The sequence below is a fragment of the Podarcis muralis genome, chromosome 4 (genome assembly GCF_964188315.1).
Source record: "Podarcis muralis chromosome 4, rPodMur119.hap1.1, whole genome shotgun sequence".
In the NCBI taxonomy this organism is placed as follows: Eukaryota; Metazoa; Chordata; class Lepidosauria; order Squamata; family Lacertidae; genus Podarcis; species Podarcis muralis.
In genome coordinates, this window is record NC_135658.1 from 27775726 (window position 1) to 27797389 (window position 21664).

Genomic DNA, 21664 nt, shown 5'->3' on the forward strand with positions numbered 1-21664 from the left:
CAGCCCTGAAAGAAGCTCAGTATGAATATGGTTGAGCAATAAAGCATTACATCTATTGTTCTGCCTTAGAGCCTGACACTATGAATCCATGTGTGTTTTGCCTCTCAAGAGCCCAAGGGCTTGATTTGGAAAACCAGGAGCAGATACAGAAGCTAAAGGCTTATCCACACTTACCGTACCTTTCCTCCATCCTTTCCTCTCATGGCCTGCAATTTAAAGCTGGGTGTCTGAGTGCCCCCTCTTTTTTTGCCCCACAAAAACCTATTCTTTAATGTTCAGTGTCTCCTCTGATTCAGCTTTAAATATTGGGTTTTCACGGAGGAAGTGTGGGGGAGGAGACACTCAGACGCAGAGTGGTAGAGCATGGACCTCAGCCTACAAAGAATGAGAAACAAGGTAAGTGTGGATAAGCTTGACAATTACCCTACAACTTTGCCTGGTTAAGTATTGGTGCCCTCTTCAGGTGCAACAGGGGAAGGAATACGTAGAATTTGCCCTTGTGTTTGGCAGGCAAAGAAAAACCTCTGGACTGGCCAGGTGAAATTGCTAGCACTTGGACCTCCTGCCTTGGCCTTATCAGAAGAGCAAAACCTGTTGTTGTTTAGTCGTTTAGTCATGTCCGACTCTTCATGGACCAGAGCACGCCAGGCACTCCTGTCTTCCACTGCCTCCCGTAGTTTGGTCAAACTCATGCTGGTAGCTTCGAGAACACTGTCCAACCATCTTGTCCTCTGTCGTCCCCTTCTCCTTGTGCCCTCCATCTTTCCCAACATCAGGGTCTTTTCCAGGAAGTCTTCTCTTCTCATGAGGTGGCCAAAGTATTAGAGCCTCAGCTTCACTGTCCTTCATCTGTCCTTCCAGTGAGCACTCAGGGCTGATTTCCTTCAGAATGGATAGGTTTGATCTTCTTGCAGTCCATGGGACTCTCAAGAGTCTCCTCCAGCACCATAAATCAAAAGCATCAATTCTTTGGCGATCAGCCTTCTTTATGGTCCAGCTCTCACTTCCATACATACTGGCCTTCAAACTCCTTCTTCATGGTTCTTAGGTTTCCATCTTCTCCCTTTGCCTCCAGGCCTAGATTCAGAAATGGCTGCCCACAGAGTCCTGATCAAGTCCTGACACTGGCATACATTTAGGCATGCAATCTGAATAAATGGAAATATCAAAATATCACACACACACACACACACACGTTTTCTTGGTTTTAATTATGGGGTTAGCAGTATGCCCCGAAAGCAGAGGTGTCATGCTTAGTATGAGTTAAGTGTGTGTGAATATAATTCCTTTTCTCACCAGCATCCTACCATCCAGGTCCTTATTGTGTCCAATTTCAGTCCTGGACTTTTCCATGCAGATAAGGAGACATATGACCTGACTGTAAATTTCTGGATTTTTGAAATCCAGTAAGTACCTGTAGGCTTGTGGCCTTCTCCTGCTGTGTACAGGCAGTTGCTGCTGCTGGCATAGCAGGCATTAAATAAGAGGCATGAATTCAGTTCAAAGACAGGCTGGAATCATAGACTTGGGCTTGTTTACATGTGTATACTTGGGGCTCAGAAACAGATGGGAATCTGAAAATATTGCACCCTTTTACCATCACAGAATGCAAAATGGGTCCGCGAGGAAGATGGAAGAGAGCTAACACACCCTAAGCCATACAATGTCTATGTCACAGCATCCTTTTTTTCTCTCCTCCACCTCTTTGAACACCTGGTGGTCAATTCCAAATTGGAGATAATTAGCCCTTAATTAGCACTGATTACATTTTTACCTTTTCAGCTTGCAAGCTCTGGAAGCTGCTAACTTGTCCAATTAGGCTGAACATAGGCACCCCCCTACTGGCTCAGAGCAAGGACATGCACACACACGCACACACTTTTCGCAAAGCAATTTACTTGCTGATTCTTTCCAAATATGGCAGCAGAGGAGCAGGTGCTAGGATTTGTATTCCTCATCTGGTATTGCATAGTTTCTGCACTGAGCAAAATGCTATCTTCGGATTCCAGGAAAATGCTGTTCCATGTGCTAAATCATGTAATACGTGTGTAAAAGAATGGTTCCCCCATTTCTTCTCAGTGAAGCCCCATCTGTGCTCTCCATTTAAAGCATAACACTTTAAAATCATGCCTCCCCGCCAAGGATTCTGAGAACTGTAGTTTGGTTATGGTTGCTGAGGGTTCTTGGGAGAGCTCAATTCCCCTTGGCCTGAGTTCCAGTTCCCAGAGTTCCTTGGGTAGAGGGCTTGGCTGTTAAACCACTCTGAGAACTGTAGGCCCATGAGAGAGATAGGGCTCTCCTAACAACTCACAGCACCCTTAACAAACTCAGTTCCCAGGATTCTTTGTTGGGAAGCCATGACTGTTTAAAATGTGATGGTGATGATTTGAACATATAGTGTAGGTGGGACCTAATAGGGTGGATATTCAGTTACATTGCAACCATAAACTAGTTTGGGACAAAATGTAGAAAATCTCTCTGGGTGATTTGCAGTAGATTGACAAGGACTCCATACCTTTGTCCCTGGTGAGTGGCAATTATGGCCTGGCATGGACTCCGGGTTTCCTGCACATCCAGTACATGGCTTTTCCCCCTGTCTGATGTACAACTGTTCAATAATAGCAACAAAAAAATTACTTATCCCACCTAAATCAGGCTGCTGCAATGGGAAAAAAAGCTGGCCAGGAATGGATTTTTGTGTGATAGGATTGTAAACTCAGTTCTGGGGGGGGGGGGGGGGGAATCCTGGCTTCAGACTGCACTCAGAGGCACTCTGTTCATTAATGTGTAGATGACAGGGACCTGCTATCATAAAGATTGAGTAAACATTGGTCAGCCAATAGTTTGCAGTGCACAATGATTATCACACACATGTAACATCTGGAGACTTTTCTTGCCTTCCTTTGTTTTTCTAGGATTGGGGACCGAAAAAGAATGTGCCTGCAGCAAATATTATTTCCTTTAATTAGGTTTTTTTGTCAATAAATAATTACATAACTGACATCCCAAAACATCAGCTTAAAAGCATTAAAGTAACATATTGCAGAAATGGTGCTATTCAGCCTGACCCTTTATTTATGGAAAGCTGATTTTTTGTTTGTCTCTTGGGTTCAGGATGAAACACAATCCTTTTTTAAAAACAAATAATCTGATGGTGCTATTCACAAATGCTCTGCTAAAATATATTGTTGCAGTACAGATTGCCTGACTGTCTTGGCAGTTTTTAAGCCATAATAAGCAGCTTTCTGTTTTCAGGAGATGCAGTTAGAATATAAAATAGTTTAACTTCATTGAAATGTATGTGAATGCCATGTTTTAAATTTAAAGTTATGTGTTCCTTTTAAACTTGTGTGGCTGCATCAATAACAAAATAACAAAAAAACAAAACCACCAATCCTCTGCATTGATGTACAGTGGTACCTCGGGTTACATACGCTTCAGGTTACAGACTCCGCTAATCCAGAAATAGGACCTCGGGTTAAGAACTTTGCTTCAGGATGAGAACAGAAATCGTGCTCCGGCAGCACAGCAGCAGCAGGAGGCGCCATTAGCTAAAGTGGTGCTTCAGGTTAAGAAAGACTCTCCTCCCTGAAAGAGAGCGGAGTGGTTGTGGGCGGGAGCCCGAGCACCGCCCCTAGCAGGGGGCGTTAGCCCCCTGCCTCCTCCTCTCACCTGGCTGGCGCCCACGCCCCTCGGCAGGCACCCAACCAGGTGCCTCTGAGGGGGCGTTTACAGCAGCTTTTGCTGCGGCGCCAGCCTTTCCCTGGCCTCATTCCTCCTCGTCGTCCCGTCACGAGTCACCCACCCTCCACTCCCTTTTAGTTAGGGCTTAGGTCATTGGCCTTGCTATGGACCTTAGGTTGGTCGCCCCGGTTGTCTGGGGGGCCTGGTAGGAATTTTTCCATTTGGCATTAGGCTTTTTGGTTTTTTCGCCTACCTCGTAGCAATCGTCACAACTTTTGTGGTATTGGTGGGTAGGTTAGGCATTGGAATAATGTGTTGTGGTGTGTCGAAGGGCTAGGGGTGGCCATCGCCTATGCCTTCAATTTTTGGGTATTCCGTTAAAGGAATCTGGCGGTCATGTATTCTGTCCAATGCCTGCTTGGCGGGAGGCCATGGCACGACCCTCGGTGTCATCAGGGGATAGCCTATAGTTGGATTAGCATCAACAGGCTCCACCTACTGGTGAATAAACCCACTTGTTTTAGACATCCAATGCCTAAGCCAATACCTTTTCACTGCTGTAATCAATAAAGTTGTGGCCTTTTCTTGCCCATTAACCTTAGATCACGTGTCCTTGCGTATTCATTTCACATTGCGGGGGTCGGGTCCTCGAACCACAACAGTTTCAGGTTAAGAATGGACCTCCAGAATGAATTAAGTACTTAACCCGAGGTACCACTGTAAATCCAGTTTGGTAGCAATTATTTCATAGAATCCTAGAGCTGGAAGGGACCACAGGGTCATCTAGTCCAACCCCCTGCAATGCAGGAATCTTTGGCCCAATGTGGGGCTTGAACCCACAACCTTGAGATTAAGAGTCTCATGCTCTACCAACTCACACAGGAGAGATAGGGTGTGTCTATGTGGGAGGAGTCTTGCCTTTCATTTCCAAAATGAACTACATCTTGAACTGAAGCTCAATAAAAATGCAGAAGTTTTCAGTCACTGTAAATGCATCACTCCATGATTGTATCTTCCCTGACAGAAAACGAGAGGTTATCCACACAAACCCTTTGATTGGTTTCTTTCTGCACTGCAGATAACGTCATTTAGTGTTATGTGAAACATCATTACTTACTGTCCTATTTCCCTTTGCAGTTTACTCCTCCGAAATAACATTAGCATGCTTAATTAAATTACAGGGAGAAGGGAATTGGAGGTTGCCTGCTTTGCAATTTGATTATGGTCTGACATTGTAGCTCTAGTCATGTTAGGCACGACACAGCAGCTATTCTGATAACCTGCTGATGGAACACTCTGGATGGAAAAAGTCTAAACATAAGCTAGGGACAACATAGCTCAGTTACAAACAAAGGTTGAGTGGTCTAGGGTTGGTGTGTGTGTCAAAGACCTGTTACTATTTAAGTAGCAGCGTCCCTGCCTCTAGAGTCCAAGAGCCACCCCAAGCAGCATGAAAGGCGAGCTTGTTAGTCATTGATAATAATAATTCTCATTTTTTGTGCTGATTGCAGCCAATCAGAGTGAAAGGAGATGAGGACTGGGTCCCAGGGTCACTCTCATTGCAGCTGCCCCTCTCTGATTGTCACCAGTTAATGTGTCCAGTGGGTTTCAAGAGTATTTAAGCCTAATTTTCTCTACATTAAGGGCATGATTTAGTCAGGAATGAATGGAAGACTTTGTATTCCAGTTTTTATTTTTTCCAGTTCATACTGAGTTGAGAGAGGAACAAAATGGCTGTGTTCACCATCTCTGCCCCCTTTTTATTTCTCACACTCCTATGTGTCTCACAGTGGCCTTACAGTGAGTGACAGCTAGTCCATTAAGGCAAATGGGGCAGTGTCCCAGCCACGTCAGCCAATCCCACCTGCCTGCCTGTCTACTCACAAGCAGCCCAGGAGGTGGCACTCCCTATCAGCTGCCTCCTCCTTCGTCACAGTGTTTCCCTGGGTGTAGAAGTCAGCAGGGAGGAAGATGGGGACAAAACCAGAATCAGTACTCTGCTTGCTATTGACTATAGTGGCACCTGCTGTCGCTCCTCCTTCCTTCTGCCCTACCAATCCTTATGGCCACAGCTGCTGGGGGGAAATGAAACATACAATATACAAATTTTGAAAAGTAGATTAAAACGTCACAAATCGATCAAAGGGTCGTAGCCAGTATGGCACTGGATGACGATAATTTTGATTTCTGCTTGGGCAACAGAACTCCCCTCCCTTCTTCCTCTCCCCCTTATGGCCCCCTAAATCTGTCCTGAGGGTTCCCCCAACCCTTTGGAGCAGATTTGGGAAGGGTGCAGGGTGTGCACAGCAGGAGGAAAAGTAGGAAACGTTCCAAAATCCTTGCACTAACGGAGCAAGTGCATTGGATTCCACCCCTCAGAAGAGCATTCAGTGAGCAAACACCTCCCTCCCCATCCACCAAGGAGTTCTCTGTAGGCTTAGGTGGATTCATCCATTTCTTACTCCCAATATCTGTGACTTTGGTGCAGCTGAGAGTTGTTCAGTGAGGTCTACTGAACTCACTATATTATTTGTTTGGTGCATTGCTATCCCACTTTTTTTTCTCAGGGGAGATCAAGGGTGGTGTACATAGTCCCCCCCCCCCCTATTTAATCCCCACAACAACCCTGCGAGGGAGGGAGGGAAGGTGGGCAAAGAGACCATGGCTGGCCTAAGGTCACCCAGTGAGTTTCATGGCTGAGTGGGAATTTGTAGCCTGGTTTTCTCTTTCTACTTTCTTCCCCTCCTTTTTAGCATTTCATTATTAGGTCGCCACCGCCGTCAAAATGTTTCCAAGGATGAGGACCCTTGTTATGGATAAGGATCCCATTTGCTACGGCATCACAAAAGGTTCTGACACAAGCTTGTCTCTTCCACTGCAGGAGAGTGGTTGTGACAGGCAAGGAATTAAGCGAAGTTTATAATTTGATAAGCTGAGCCTCCCATGCAGCTGGTGTCACAGATGATACCTTTGTTATTGGAGAGGAAATTGAGTTCACCTGCAGTATTCAAATAGATGACACTTTCAGAATGGCTTTTTAGGAATGCGCTTTGTAGTTGCCTAGACGTTTTTGTCATCTGAGCATCTAAACTGCTGTGTTTTTGTTTGTTTTACTAAATGAAAAATGAAAACAGTAACAACATGCGAAGTGGCTGATGGATTTCCCCCCACAGTATCTTACAGTGCCAGTAAATTCTGGCCTTTGCCACAATGGCCTCATTATTTGTGGGCATGTGATAAAGCTTTAGCTTTTAATTCTTCAGGGTTACTAGCAGACTTTCTCACTATATAGAAAAAGCCTTTTCTAATAGCAATAAAAATCCATAAAAAGAAAATCTTATTAATTAAACAAGTATAATCCTGGGCATATTTAGAGGCATGTGGCCCTGCAGCAAAGGAATGGAATTCTCCCTCCTTTCTGCAAAGGACCTTGGGTAAGTGAACCTGGCAAATGCAGCGTGGCCCCACTAGGTTGAAGTTCACCCAACGCCCCTGCCAAGTCAAAAGGATCCAATGCCAAAACAGCATTGGGTGACAAAGAGTGCCCTTAACCCAACAATGCCACTGGTTTTAAGCCCACCAGATCTTAACTTTTCTTTCCTGCCCAAGCTGAGAACCAGTTAAACCAATACAAAGCAGCACCCCCAAGGACAGGACTCCCAGCAGTATGGAGTAGGCAAAAAAACTGGAGTCCCAAGACCAATCAGGCACTCTCTTCAAAATTCTTACTCATCAGGCAACAAGCAAAGCCCATATTCCATAAGGAAGAAAGGAAGAAGCTGCAAAGAGAAGAGTGGAGTGTTGGGGTGTGGGTGGGTGGGTGGAGCCAGTTTCTTACAAAGTGTGGCTTCCTCTCCATCCCGATTGGCCTGATGGTCCACCTGACCATTCCCCAACTCTTCCCCAGGGCAAAACCATTTTGAGTCTTTTTTCCCAGGGGAGTTGGGGTGTGGCAAATTCACCCCTACTCAAGGCAAAAATAACTTTCTGGATCCCCAGCCAATTCAGGGATGGGGAACCTGTGGCCCCCCACTTGTTGCTGGACTGCAGCTCTCATCATTTCTCTGTCCCTGCATCAACGAAATATGTCATGAAAGCTATCCAGGTTCAGTCTTACACAGACTTCCAAGAGAGCTTTTTTGGGGGGGATATCAGAAAGGCCCTTGATGTACCAGCTATTAGTTAACTCATTGTAAACTGTTATGCTCCAGATCATATACATGTCCGTCTTCCTTATTTTTCTGGAGAGAGAGAAAATATTTTTCTTTCTTATTTTATTGCAAGGACTTGGTTCTGACCTCTTTCTCTCACCATTTTACCAAAATGAAGCATGAACAAATGGTCTCAGTGTTATAATAGTGCCAATTAATTACAATCAATTAATATGACGCATGATAACGTCTCACGAGGGACGGGTGGCGCTGTGGGTAAAAGCCTCAGTGCCTAGGGCTTGCCGATCGAAAGGTCGGCGGTTCGAATCCCCACGGCGGGGTGCGCTCCCGTTGCTCGGTCCCAGCGCCTGCCAACCTAGCAGTTCGAAAGCACCCCCGGGTGCAAGTAGATAAATAGGGACCACTTACTAGCGGGAAGGTAAACGGCGTTCCGTGTGCTGCGCTGGCTCGCCAGATGCAGCTTTGTCACGCTGGCTACGTGACCCGGAAGTGTCTCCGGACAGCGCTGGCCCCCGGCCTCTTGAGTGAGATGGGCGCACAACCCTAGAGTCTGTCAAGACTGGCCCGTACAGGCAGGGGTACCTTTACCTTAACGTCTCACTATTGCAAATAATAACCAAGAAGTAAGAGAATATTTGAGATAACAAACCATGTGGATCTGCATAACCAAATTTTCACTATATTATTGTGATTATTATTATTATTGGCTGAAATCCTATATGCATGTACTTGGGAGAAGGTCCCATTGAACTCAATGGGACTTATTTCTAAGGAGGTATGCATAGGATTGCTCCATAAATTTGTTAGTTTAATCAACTCAAAATTACCCCAGGCTTAACAAAGTCATTTGCCTCTTCAGATTTCAGTTTTAAAACTCTCTTTAGATTACATATTCAGACTGATTACAGATTTGTCTAACGTTAAAAAACTTTAAACATTGCAATTCACATCATACAATAACACACACACACCAAAAAACAACTATTGCTGCAGTCATGAAGCAACCATGGCCTCACCTTCTCATGATCCTTCTCTACCAAAGGCCTGGTCAACAAAGTAAGTTTATAAGGCAGATTTTTAGCTCAAACCTCTTCACAGAAACAGGATAAAATATATTCACCGGGTTTTATTATTCATTTATTAAACAAATTTATAGGCTACTTCGTTGTATAAAGCCATTGAAGCAGTGTAACCTGAATTAAAAGTACCTGTTTTCTGTGCTGTGTCAGATGGATAAGCTATGCTCATAATCTAAAACAAAAGAAATATAAGAGTCAAAAAGGCATTCTGAGCGTACCTCGTGAAAGGGCCCATAACTCTTCCAGGTCAGTTCTAATCCCATTCAGTGAGTGAGATCTGTATTAGTGTGTCAGTCTCCCCCATACTCTTCACACAATGAAGCTGTGATTGCTACAGAGTCTGTATGTCAGCCTCATGGGCTCATAGCTCACCCTGTAAAGCTGTAAGTGACCTTTTAAAAATTGCTTGTGCCAGAGACTAAATTCTGCATGTGCAGTGTGAAAAGAGTGACGTTGTTTTAGACTGTTAATTTTAAGAAAATGGCACTCGTGTTGAGCATATCTGTGTCTAGTGTGTCAGCATAGCCCAGGGGAACAGGAGTAATGGACAGAGGGCAGGAAGGGAGTTCAAAACAGCTGTATATATACATTACCTTACTTCATTACAGTATGCAGTATGTCAGGCAGCGCATAACCAATAATCAGAAATGCCTAGTCCAAGAAATCTAATTCGCTGGAAATCCACATCTCCCACGTGCCATACATGCACTCTTTTATTTCCAAGGCCTGACAAGCCTGTAGATTAAACAGTGAAATTGATTGTTATAATAAAAAGAATAGCAAAGCTAACAAAAAATATTTTCCAATTACGAGCCCTCCCATTCTTTTCATACAAGAGCATAATTAATCAAATGGTAGAACTGCCCCTTGTAACAGCAAAGAGAGAGCCCAGTGGGTCTGGGTCAAAGAAAAAATATGGTTATATGCTTGCCACTTCCCAGAACAAAGGAATAAGACCAGGGTTGAAGGGTTTTGTTTCCTTTGACTGAGAGAGAGAGAGAGAGGGAGAGAACACACATATCAAAGAAATTAGGAACGGAGAGAAATCCTGTCAGTTCACATTTTAATGCAAACCAGCCTAATTTGCACAATATGCAAAGTGAAACATAGCTATCATTAAAAATGCTCACTTCTCTGAATTTTGTGATGCCTCTCTCTAGCCCCTACAAAATATACAGTCAAACTTTGGTTGTCAAACGTAATCCGTTCCAGGAGACCGTTTGACTTCCAAAACCTCTGACAACCAAGGCATGGCTTCCGATTGGTTGCAAGAGCTTCTTGCACTCAAGTGGAAGCTACGCCGGACGTTCAAGTTCCGAGGAGCATTCGAAAACCAGAGCATTTACTTCCAGGTTTTCGGCATTCAGGAACCAAAACATTTGGAGATGGAGCTGTTCGAGAACTGAGGGTTGACTGTATATATGTGGAACTTGCTCCCACAGAAGGTAGCGATGGCCACCAATTTGGGTGACTTGAAAAGGGGGGGTAGACAAATTCATCCAGGTAAAGGCTGTCAATGACCTCTAGCCATGATGGCTGTGCTCTGAATGACAGTTGCTGGAAACCACAAGAGGGGAAAGTGCTCAGGTCACGTTTGTGGGTTTCCCACAGGAATCTGGTCGGCCACTGTGAGAAAAGGATGTTAGACTAGAGGGGCTATTGGCCTGATCCAGCAGCCTCTTTTTTTGTTCTTATGTTAAAATGCATTATATTTGGGGAAATTGCTTTTTAAAATTTCATATTTTAGGGAAAATGCAAACAAAAATGTGCAGAAATGTTCACGTCTTAAAAATAAGTTTGCAGACAGATGCAGAAATGGAAAAAATGGAAGGCTGGAAAAACGTAAAACTGAGGGAAACGGGCGTTTATATATTTGTCCATCCCTAAAGGAAGATATACGTTATCTTTGTAATACTTGCTTTGTTTACTCACATAAACACCTAAAAATTAGGCATCAGGTCCAACATTCCCGTTGTTGAAGCCCCCGAGGCTACAAAAATCCAGATAAACTGTTTTCTGCCTTTCATTTGCTACATTCAACATGCAAAACTAACCCCACCTGCTTCTCTGCCCTCTTAGTAGGTAGAGGGTGAGATCAATATATTAGGAAGGCGTTCCAAATCATGAAAGAATGTTAAGTCTGCAATGCACACCTATCTGGGAGCAAATCCCATTGAATTGTGACTTGTTTCTGAGTAGATTACACTGCAGATACTCGTTGATTGTCCATCCACAAGACAGCTGACTAACAATATTGCTTTAATAATCCATCTCTACATTCTTATTATTCTCACTGTAAAAATAAAGAAGTTTCAGTATTGCCTGCGCTGCAGACATAAACCTTTCATGACTCAGAGCCTGAGACTATATTGCGCAGTTAAGAAAATGGCACCCATTATGACCTTAGAATCACAAATGAACTTTTGTCTTTGTTCATATGGTCAGGTTTTTTTATATCGCTGTTTTTCATTCTCAAATGGCTTAACACAAGCTGGGCAGGAGGGTTCAGAGGTGACGAGACTCAGTATGAAAACGGTGCATTAAAGTGCCACTTGTCTTAGCAGTGCTATCGGTAAAAGCCATTGTTGCATCAGAGAACATTGCATCAGGATTGTTAGTCATCGATTTCCAGAAACCTAGAGAATCGCATGGCAGAAAACCATGTGGCTGCACAATTCCCATACATCCTTTAGATGTATGGAATTGCACTGCAGAGGAGCTTCTTCCGTTCCATTTAGGTGCATGTGAAAGGGACCACGTAAAAAGTGTACTGAGTATTTGGTGGACAAGGCCTCTTTTTGTGAATGTTATTCAGGGATTGTGGGGTTTTGTAGACATGTTCCTAAGTGTGATTAGGGGACCAAAGCTGATTATGAATATTTTCTGCTGCTTAAGGAAAGATTGACCTGGTCACAGCTCTGTCAGAGCAGTGGTTATGAACAATTTACATGGACAGGTTTTCCTCTCGTTTACACTGTGCTATACAGTATATATTTCATTATATATACACACTGAGTTGAGTAAATAACAATGTAAGCCTCTGAATGGATGCTTGGAAATAAACTGTACAGTGGTACCTCGGGTTATAGACACTTCAGGTTACAGGCTCCGCTAACCCGCAAGTAGTACCTCGGGTTAAGAACTTTACCTCAGGATGAGACCAGAAATCAGCGGTGGCAGGAGGCCCCATTAGCTAAAGTGGTACCTCTGGTTAAGAACAGTTTTAGGTTAAGAACGGACTTCCGGAACAAATTAAGTTCTTAACCAGAGGTACCACTGTACTGGGTTGAGTGATACAGACTTGGCCTCATTAATTTGAATGAGGCTTAAGCTAGGGATGCCCAAGGACTTCGTTTATTTATTCCTTTTGCAAATTCTGGCATTATTTGACCTGATCTGTACCTCCTGGACTAATGGATGCATCAGAATATAGTTAACCTTTGGGTTTTTCACTTCTGCAAAATTTGCAACGCAGGTCTTGGTGCAAAGTATGTACTATAATCAGTTTTTTGTTTTTGTTTAGAAATGTATACTTTGCAACAAAATGCATTTAGAAATGTGATATTTTTGTTCTTAAAAGTATGCATTTAGATGTAAATGTGCAGTTTATTTTTTTAATTGAAGATTGATGCAAAGATGAAACACAACAGACTTCTGAATGATACAGAACTGACACAGACATAAAATAAACTATTCCACCCTGAACTTTAGACATTTATAGCTGAGCACATGATTATAGCTTTGAAGTGCAACATCCTTTGAAGAACTGTGTGTCTATATGCTTGTGTAGCCAAAGACGGATCCTATTATCAGATCAGATGGGGCAGACCATTTTGGGATTCAGGAAAGCAGAAAACACTGTCTAAAAGTTTGACTTATGAGACACAGTTCACTGAGAATTTTATATAAGATGTGCAAGTTCTATAGGATAAAATGAGATCAGCTCAAGAGTAGGCTGAAAACAAGTCAGCATGTGTGTAGAGCGGGGAAGGATAATAATAATTCTGATGCTTAGTGGCCAGAGTAAATCATTTATTTACATGGATGATCTCAGTAAGCTTAGTAACAACTCTGTCAGTTAGGTCGTTGCTATTGTCTTACTATTAAAGATACTGGTGCCAAAAGATAATGGTTTGCCAAAGCAATTAGTGCCTGCACAATTAACAGCAAAACAATTTTTAGATTGCAGTCTGAACTTTCAACAGTTATAGTGGAATCCCCACTTGGTGTTAACCATGGTTCGTGATGGTACCAATCTAATGCTAAACCATGGTCAAGTCCAACCAGAAAAAGGGAAAAGGAGAATAATGGAGACTGGATCATGTGTTCCTGGGTCTGTGCTCTAATTTCCAAACTATAGGCTACAGAGAGCCACTGCTAACTCTACAGCAGGCCATAGAGACAAAAATTGAAACAATGGAGAAAAAGATAGAGGGGTAAATACGGTCAGGGTAAATTTGACAGTAGAATGAGGAAGGAAGGAGCAAGTGATTCAGCAGAGATGTCAAACACACAGGCAGCAATGCCAATCTGATGACTAGAAGAAATGGACCAAAACTGAGGCTTTAGTGTCTTGTATTAGAGAAAGAAACAAAATCAGCAGAGTAAATCGGGAGGGGGTACATCATGCATTTTAAAACCCCGGGGATCTGTGGTGAAATGATGCAATTAAAGTGCAATCCTAATCATTTGCATTGCAGTGTCATATAAAACTGCTGCAAAGCCAAGCCTTTTCAAGCGAGGCTTTAATTATGCCTGCATGCTAATGTGCTTCACAACCTGGTCATAAGCTGTTATGGACTGCATTATGTATTTAACGTAGCCATAAAGAAATAAAGCATGTCTAGCTAGACATGGAAAAAAGAAAATCTAATTAGTTGAAATCCACACAAAATATTGCAGAGACTGTTTTGGAGGGGGAAGGGGGGAGGTGGCCTGCACAGTCCCTTCTGATAGCTTGGAAAGGGAGCCTCCCGTAGGCTTCCTGGTTAACATGGTTCCAGGCTGCTTCCTCAGCTCTTCCTAGAGCCTTGTGCCATTACCACCTTTGCTCCTCTGAAGCCACCAGATGAGGTCTTCTAAAAGTGCCAGTAGGTCCTGACCATCAAGTGATGAGGACACTCTGATCTTTTTTAAAAGGGTTTGAAACAGTGACAAGGGAAAATAATAGGATCTCATAATTGTAGGATTGGAAGAGACCCTGAGGGTTAATCTACTCCAACGCCCTGCGATGCAAGAATATTGCCCACAGCCATTCCTGGGTGAGCTTGAACACCAACCTTCTGGTTAAGAGCCAGACACACTGACCCATTGCTCCATAATTCGTTCAGTTTGCATTTGAAGGCAAGCCTACAAAATTCACTCTTCCCCAAACTGCCCGCTAACATGCAGCCTTCATTGGAAACACTCACTTCTCTGAATTTTGCACTGCTGCTGTCCAGTACAAAAAATGCATAAACTGCAGTAATGTCCGTGCGAATGCATATATTAATGGAAACAGCATGCAAAAAGGCATCATATGAGTGAAATGTTGTGCAGAAATGTGTGCATCAGGTAAAATTGCATACAAAAATGTGTCTGTTTTTTAAAAAAATGCTGATGAGTTTTCACAAGAACTTCACAAACTGATATGGGAAAACAGAGGACTGAATTTAAGATTGGCTTGCCCTGAGTTAGACCACTGGTCCATTCTATTTCAATATTGTTAACACTGACTGGAAGCAGCTTTCCAGGGCTTCAGACAGGGAAAAATCTCAGTCCTACCTAGAAGTGCCAGGGATTGAATTTGGGGCCTTCTTTGTTCCCCCACTGACCCATGGCCCTTCTCTCTCTCTTAGAACTTTGACCCATTACCAATTTTTAACAATCGTGGTTCATTCCCGCCCCCCATACAGTGGTACCTCGGGTTACATATGCTTCAGGTTACAGATGCTTCAGGTTACAGACTCCGCTAACCCAGAAATAGTACCTCGGGTTAAGAACTTTGCTTCAGGATAAGAACAGAAATCGTGCTCCGGCAGCAGCGGGAGGCCCCATTAGCTAAAGTGGTGCTTTAGGTTAAGGACAGTTTCAGGTTAAGAACGGACCTCTGGAACGAATTAAGTTCTTAACCCAAGGTACCACTGTATATCTAAACGTGCATTATGGCCTATCCAAAACCATCAACAATTGCATTTACAACATTCAGAAAAGTGTGACGGCTGGGAAAGGGCTGTAGCTCATGGCCTGCAGAAAGTCCCAGGTTCAGTGGGCTGAGTCAATTTTCTCCTAGTCCCAATTAGTGAGTAATGCAAAACTTAAGAGCATTTGCAGTGTATGTTCACATCATTCTGTAAGCTTATGGAAGGCTGCGTTCATGGCAGTTTATTCTGTTTCCCCAACTTTCCCTAACTGTTCATTTCTGCATAATGTTTGAGCTGTCACATGACATAAAAACCACTTCTGGAAATACAGCAGACTCTAGTGCAAGTTTAGCACTCATTTCCATGCTATCTGCAAACGGATTTCTTTCTGGAAGCAAATAACATAGAAATAGATTGGTAAACTTCCACTATATTCTGTTGCATTTCCTGAAATAGCTTTTCTGCATCATGTGAAAGCTCAAATATAATGCATAAATTAAGAGTTATGGAAATATTGGGAAAACAGCATGAACTGCTGTGTGATAGCAGCTCTGCTTATGTTAATATTTTAATAATTTGTTGCTAGTGGAGGGGGACCTTTTTCTTATCCTTTGGATTCCCTGGGAAACTCAACAAACCTGCTGCACCTGGCACTGGGAATAGAGTACAGCTGAATGGGACACAGCTGTGGGAAGCCTGAGGCAGGACCAGCTGCAAAAGCAAGTCTAGAGTGAGAGACTAGGGTGATGGCCACTGCTTCCAGTAACTCTTCTCATCGTGAGACATTTGTGGGTGAGCTAAGAGTTTGTTTGAACCCTGGGTAAGAACCTGGAGGCTGAGAGGGAGGGCGTGTCAGAAGGAAGATTCATTTATATCTATTAGTAAATTTGTCCTGGTGTAATATTTTTATATGTAACTGTGTATTTTTGTAATGTTTTGCGTATGTTGTCTGTTGCTGCTTCAGTTTTCTGTATGCCACTGCTCCAAGATATTTATTAATATATTAATTAAGCAGTATAGAAATTAAATAATTCATTAAATGGTCAAAGTGAGGCCACTGATCTATCAAACTAAGCGTTATTAGATGCAGAGTCACTTGTTACCTAAAAGGTCTCCAAGCGATTTACGTTGAAACATAAATACGTTGTAAAGGGACCCCTGACCATTAGGTCCAGTCGTGACTGACTCTGGGGTTGCGGTGCTCATCTTGCTTTATTGGCTGAGGGAGCCGGCGTATAGCTCCCGGGTCACGTGGCCAGCATGACTAAGCCGCTTCTGGCGAACCAGAGCAGTGCACGGAAATGCCGTTTACCTTCCCGCCGGAGCGATACCTATTTATCTACTTGCACTTTGACATGCTTCCGAACTGCTAGGTTGGCAGGAGCAGGGACCGAGCAACGGGAGCTCACCCCGTCGCAGGGATTCGAACCGCCGACCTTCTGATCGGCAAGTCCTAGGCTCTGTGGTTTAACCCACAGCGCCACCCGCCTCCCAAATACGTAGTACCATGGAGAAAAAGAAGGAGTTGTATTGTCTGCTCTGGGAACAGCACTACGGGGGCTCAGAGGTTTTCGCCAGCCCTGCTATCAGCAAACCTGGTGATGCCAGGGATCGAACTGGAGAACTTTCGTGCTTGACATATGTTCTCTACCATGGAATGGTGGCCTCTCATATGTACTGCTGTGCTTTGTATGCTTTCTCTGCTGAGTTCATAGCCTCCTTTTCTGTTTTGCGTTGCCTTCTCAATAAACTTAGCTCTCATGCCTTACCCTGAGCTGATTCATTGGTCCAACTAGGTCAGTAGTGCCTCAAGTGACTGGTTGTGGCTTCCCCAGGCCGGGGGAGGAGGGAGAGAGAATGCTCAGCCCTGCACAAAGGTGCCAAGGGTTCAACCTGGGACCCTCTGTGTGCGAAGGAGATGCTCCACCACTCGGCTGCAGCCCGTTCTCTTCCAGCCACTCAGCCAGCTGACATTCTCCTGCTGCAGGCAAGGATGAAGGCAGCAGATTGGGCAGTGATGCAGGAGTAGGCTGGGCTAGGCAGGGGACGTGTGGTGACCGCTGACTTTTTGCAGGGAGGAGCAGCTGGGTGTCCTCAGAGGATGATGAAACTGATCAAATATTCCATTGGCTTCTCTCTATTGATCTGCCTCCTTCTGCGGAGGAGTCCAGTGGCAAAAAAACGTCCCTCCCTCTCTCCCATTTCCCTGCCAGGATTCAGATATGCTGCTCTCTGCTTTGCTCCGCCTCCTCCTGCATTCCTGAAGTTAATAAGAGGAAAACCCAGGTAGCTGGAGAGGAATCACACACACGGGCGCACAAGTTGTGTCAGTTGTCAGCAATCCATCTTCTTCCTTTCCTTCTCGTCCTTTTTTTTTTTTAAAGTCATTTCCTGCTGCTTAGGAATTAAACACCCTGACATTCTGAATGAAGCTGGCCGCTTTTCCAGCCAGCCTGCCAGAATGGGCCAGTGCTGCTGCAAGCTTTATTATTGCCTCCAGTGCCTGGACAAGACGGTACTTTGCCTCTTCCTTTTTTCCTACTTAATCCAAAGGGCTGCGACGGCTAGCCTTGTGTTCTCTCTTATTCTTCCTCTAGCTAATGTTGAGAATGTTGCTTTGCAAGCTGCAGCTGACTGGGAAGGAAGGAGGGAGGGAAGGAAGGAGGGAAATGGGGAGAGGGACTGTGATGATGTCCATCTTTTTTATATAATGTGCTGACTTCTCATTCGCTAGCACCAAACAAAACCGTCAGATTCACCTAAGACTGCAGTGCCTTGCATCATTTCACCCTGCAGTCTAAAACTGAAGCACTTAACGTTTTTATGAAGCAGTAACATACTGGGGACCTACTGGATTTGGAGCTGATTTGATTTGTTGTTTCGCTTTTGTGTTCTGTTAATGTTACCTGTGGAATGCAGATTGGATTGTAGCTTGCATTTTGAGATGTGTGTTTTGCTTGCATGGCAAATAGCTGTCTTCTCTTGGCAGCCTCAGCTTTTCATTTGTTAAATTTTATTTTGTGTGCTGTGCTCTTCTCCTGTGTCAGGGGAATGTGGGGTGGAATTGAATTTTTGCGTGTTGAATTGAAATGTGTCATGGATTGTCACTACAGAGTTCACAACAGTATCTACAGGTAGCTGGATGAATCTGAGTTATTTCTAACATACAGCTTGTCATTCTTTACCACTGTGAGCGTTAATTTGGCATTGTGAGCTCACAGATGGAACCAGGTGGAAAATGTGCACCAGCTTTTGATTTGCTTAATAGGAAAGACATCGGCAGAAATGCTCAGCTTGGTAGATTTTTGGTTGCGGCTGAGATGATCTTGCTAATCCACTGAAAAACAAACTGAAGCTTCCTCTTCTTGATCTGATTATTGGGTTAAAGTATAGCTTGCGGTGTGTCGCCATCCATGTGAAGGAAAATGTATGGCTTAATAAAGAACTCTGCAAACTGTGCACTCTTGGGGAAACGGTGGTGATAAGTTGGGCTTGTAGACTTCAGTCTAAAAAGAACAGTGGGGGCAGGGAAGAAGGTGACTGGCTATCTACTGCAGGGGCAGATTTTAAGATGTTTTATGGGAAAGACAGATGGCAGATCATTTTTAATCCCAGATGCAATAAAATGTGGCTATTGCCTTCCTGGAGAATCAGATGAAATATTTATTAAAGGAGCTATGTGACTTCCCCCAGTATGCTAAGGAAGCCTTTGCTCCGGAGGCATTCCAAATAGTGCAGCCATGACTAAGCAGCACATCCCCTCCCAAACCTGATTAGATTTTGTCAGAGAGGGAGAGAGAATGTTTGAGCCAAAACAGAGTCTGCTGTACTTGGAACAAGGAGACCTGGGTTCAGCCATGAACTCTCTGGGAGGCCTCGTCGTCTGTAATGTGTGCATATTAATGACCATAGGGATGTTGTGGGGCTGAAAGAGATAATTACTGTAAACCACTGCAAAGTGCTTGTGGAATAATTAACAGTAATAAATGCAGAGAGTTCAGAATTGGCGAGGGGATGTGACGTTGCAGGCATCCTTGATACATGTTTGTCATTTGGAGCATAGAACATCACAGGGTAACATCAGGCAGGTTCAGATGACCAGAAGTGGGGTTCAAAGCCATTGAGACCACTTCCTCTTGCAATTATAGCACTGTATGGTGGCGCTGTGAGTTAAACCACAGAGCCTAGGACTTGCCGATCAGAAGGTCGGCAGTTCGAATCCCCGCAATGGGGTGAGCTCCCGTTGCTCGGTCCCTGCTCCTGCCAACCTAGCAGTTCGAAAGCACGTCAAAGTGCAAGTAGATAAATAGGTACCGCTGTGGCGGGAAGGTAAACAATGTTTCCATGCGCTGCTCTGGTTTGCCAGAAGCGGTTTAGTCCTGCTGGCCACATGACCCGGAAGCTGTACGCCGGCTCCCTCGGCCAATAAAGTGAGATGAGCGCCCCAACCCCAGAGTCGGCCATGACTGGACCTAATGGTCAGGGGTCCCTTTACCTTTACCTTTACCTTTACCATGAGGAGCTTTCAAGGAGCTTCCACACACTAGCTCTCCATCTGAATCCACCATTAGTAGGGTCCTGATGGAGGTAAAATGTCCTTTGTTACAATCTCATCCTAGGGCCCTTATGCCAGAGTCATTGGCATTGTCCTGCTGGATCAGACAGTTTTTAGCCTTCTTTTTTGATGCCTCTGAAGCAAGGCACAAAGAGATGGCCGCTCCCAACAGTTTATACCCACTTGGAAACTTACTGCCCCTGTTCATGGAGGCTGCATTTAGCAAGTAGCAACCAATGATTTGTCTAGTCCTTTTACAAACCAGTTAATTTTATCACAGTCACCGCTGCTTATGATACTAGACTACCATGACTGAAAGTGTGATTGGAAAGAGAACGTCCAGCATCCTCAAGCAGGGACCATTGCTGCTGCCAACCCTGCTTCCCCACAACAGACAGCTGGGTAAATGATAGGGCCGGTCCTATCATGCCACAGAAGGAGGCAAGTGCCTCAGGTGGCAGATACAGAAAGGTGGTGAGCAGGCAGAGCCATGCTTCCTGTCCTGCACTTCCTAAGCTAACTTGCTGCTCTCAGGTGAGGTAGAGGATGCTGAAGTAAGACCCACTTGGCAATATGGTCTGTTAGAATTGGGGGACCAACATCTTGTCCATTGTCCTAGGCAGCAAAATGTATTGAGCTGACCATAGTACTATCTTATTATTGTGGGTAATTACAGCCCTCCAGGAGATGGGAATACCCATTGCTAAATTTAAGACAGCCTTCTAGAACTTGGACTACAAGTCCCATGACATTGGCTCTGTTGGCTGAAGCTGATGGAACTTGTAGTCTAACAATGTATTAAAGTCATCACATTGAATTAGGAATTTCTAAGGTCAAGACGCGGTTGACACTGTGGGTTAAACCACAGAGCCTAGGGCTTACTGATCAGAAGGTCGGCAGTTTGAATCCCTGCAACGGGGTGAGCTCCCGTTGCTCGGTCCCTGCTCCTGCCAACCTAGCAGTTCGAAAGCAGGTCAAAGTGCAAGTAGATAAATAGGTACTGCTCCGGCGGAAAGGTAAATGGCGTTTCCGTGCGCTGCTCTGGTTCTCTAGAAGCGGCTTAGTCATGCTGGCCACATGACCCGGAAGCTGTACGGCGGCTCTCTCGGCCAGTAAAGCAAGATGAGCGCCGCAACCCCAGAGTCATCCGCGACTGGACCTAACGGTCAGGGGTCCCTTTACCTTTACCTTTTTAAGGTCAAGACTAGCACTTAGAAATCTCACATTTTATGGCTCTTTGGCCAACCTGACTGTGAGCATAAAAATTAAAAGATTTTAAAAACAGCCAATCTGTATTGTATGGTTCAGAGCATATTGTTTGAATCAAGACATTTTGGGGTTGTGAAGGCTCGGAACAAAAATGGTTTCTTTGTTTGCCAATACATTTTAATGAAAGCTTATTATATATGACAACTGTAAATTTAACAGTCTCGGGCCTTTTTGTTTGAGACTTTTATAATATCATGTGTGAGGTCCAAGGTATATTAACATTGCATTCATGGGAGGAAATATTCAAGGGCATTTGCTCATTTTCAAATGAAAGTAACATCTCTGATTTGTGGGTTTTATTTACTGAGACAGAAATCCACAAACAACACCATGATGATGAAGAAGGCTTTTTCATTTCATATCAGCACAACATTTGCCTTTGCATCACATATATCTACAGCCCACACTTGGAACATGTCAGGGAATTGTAATATGCTTCACCTCTAAGGTATCCTGAGGTTTGATATGAAGATTAGCTGACACCGAACCTATCCACTTTTTCAGAGAAAGCATCTAATCCTATTAATCATCAGCTCTTTGTCAAAAAGCATTATGAAGAGTTGGAAAACAAATATTTGTGGCAAAGGGGGGGAAGCCTACCAATAATTGTGAAGGACATTTCCAGAATGGTTAGCACTGTGTTTTGGGTACAGATAGACCCTAGGTTCCCATCTCTGCTTCTGGTTTGTTATTCAGATGGGCATTTCCATATTCCAGCTTGGCCACTTTCTGAGAGGGGCAGTTACCAAGATAATTTATCTCTGTAGATCATACTTACCTGGA

General features: G+C 44.1%; 1 protein-coding gene across 3 annotated transcripts in view; it reads left to right on the top strand.

The window, feature by feature from the left end:
- The window catches only part of MTUS2 (microtubule associated scaffold protein 2), a 308744-nt gene that overhangs the window by 254935 nt on the left and 32145 nt on the right, over positions 1-21664 (top strand). The window contains exon 1 of one of the 3 annotated variants that reach the window (XM_028726410.2): positions 17361-17572. The exons of the other annotated variants lie outside the window; for them this stretch is intronic. Within the exon in view, the coding sequence (XP_028582243.1) occupies positions 17519-17572 (54 nt within the window). The 5' untranslated portion in view covers positions 17361-17518. Of the gene's footprint in view, positions 1-17360; positions 17573-21664 lie in introns of those variants that run through there. 3 annotated transcript variants of the gene reach the window in all.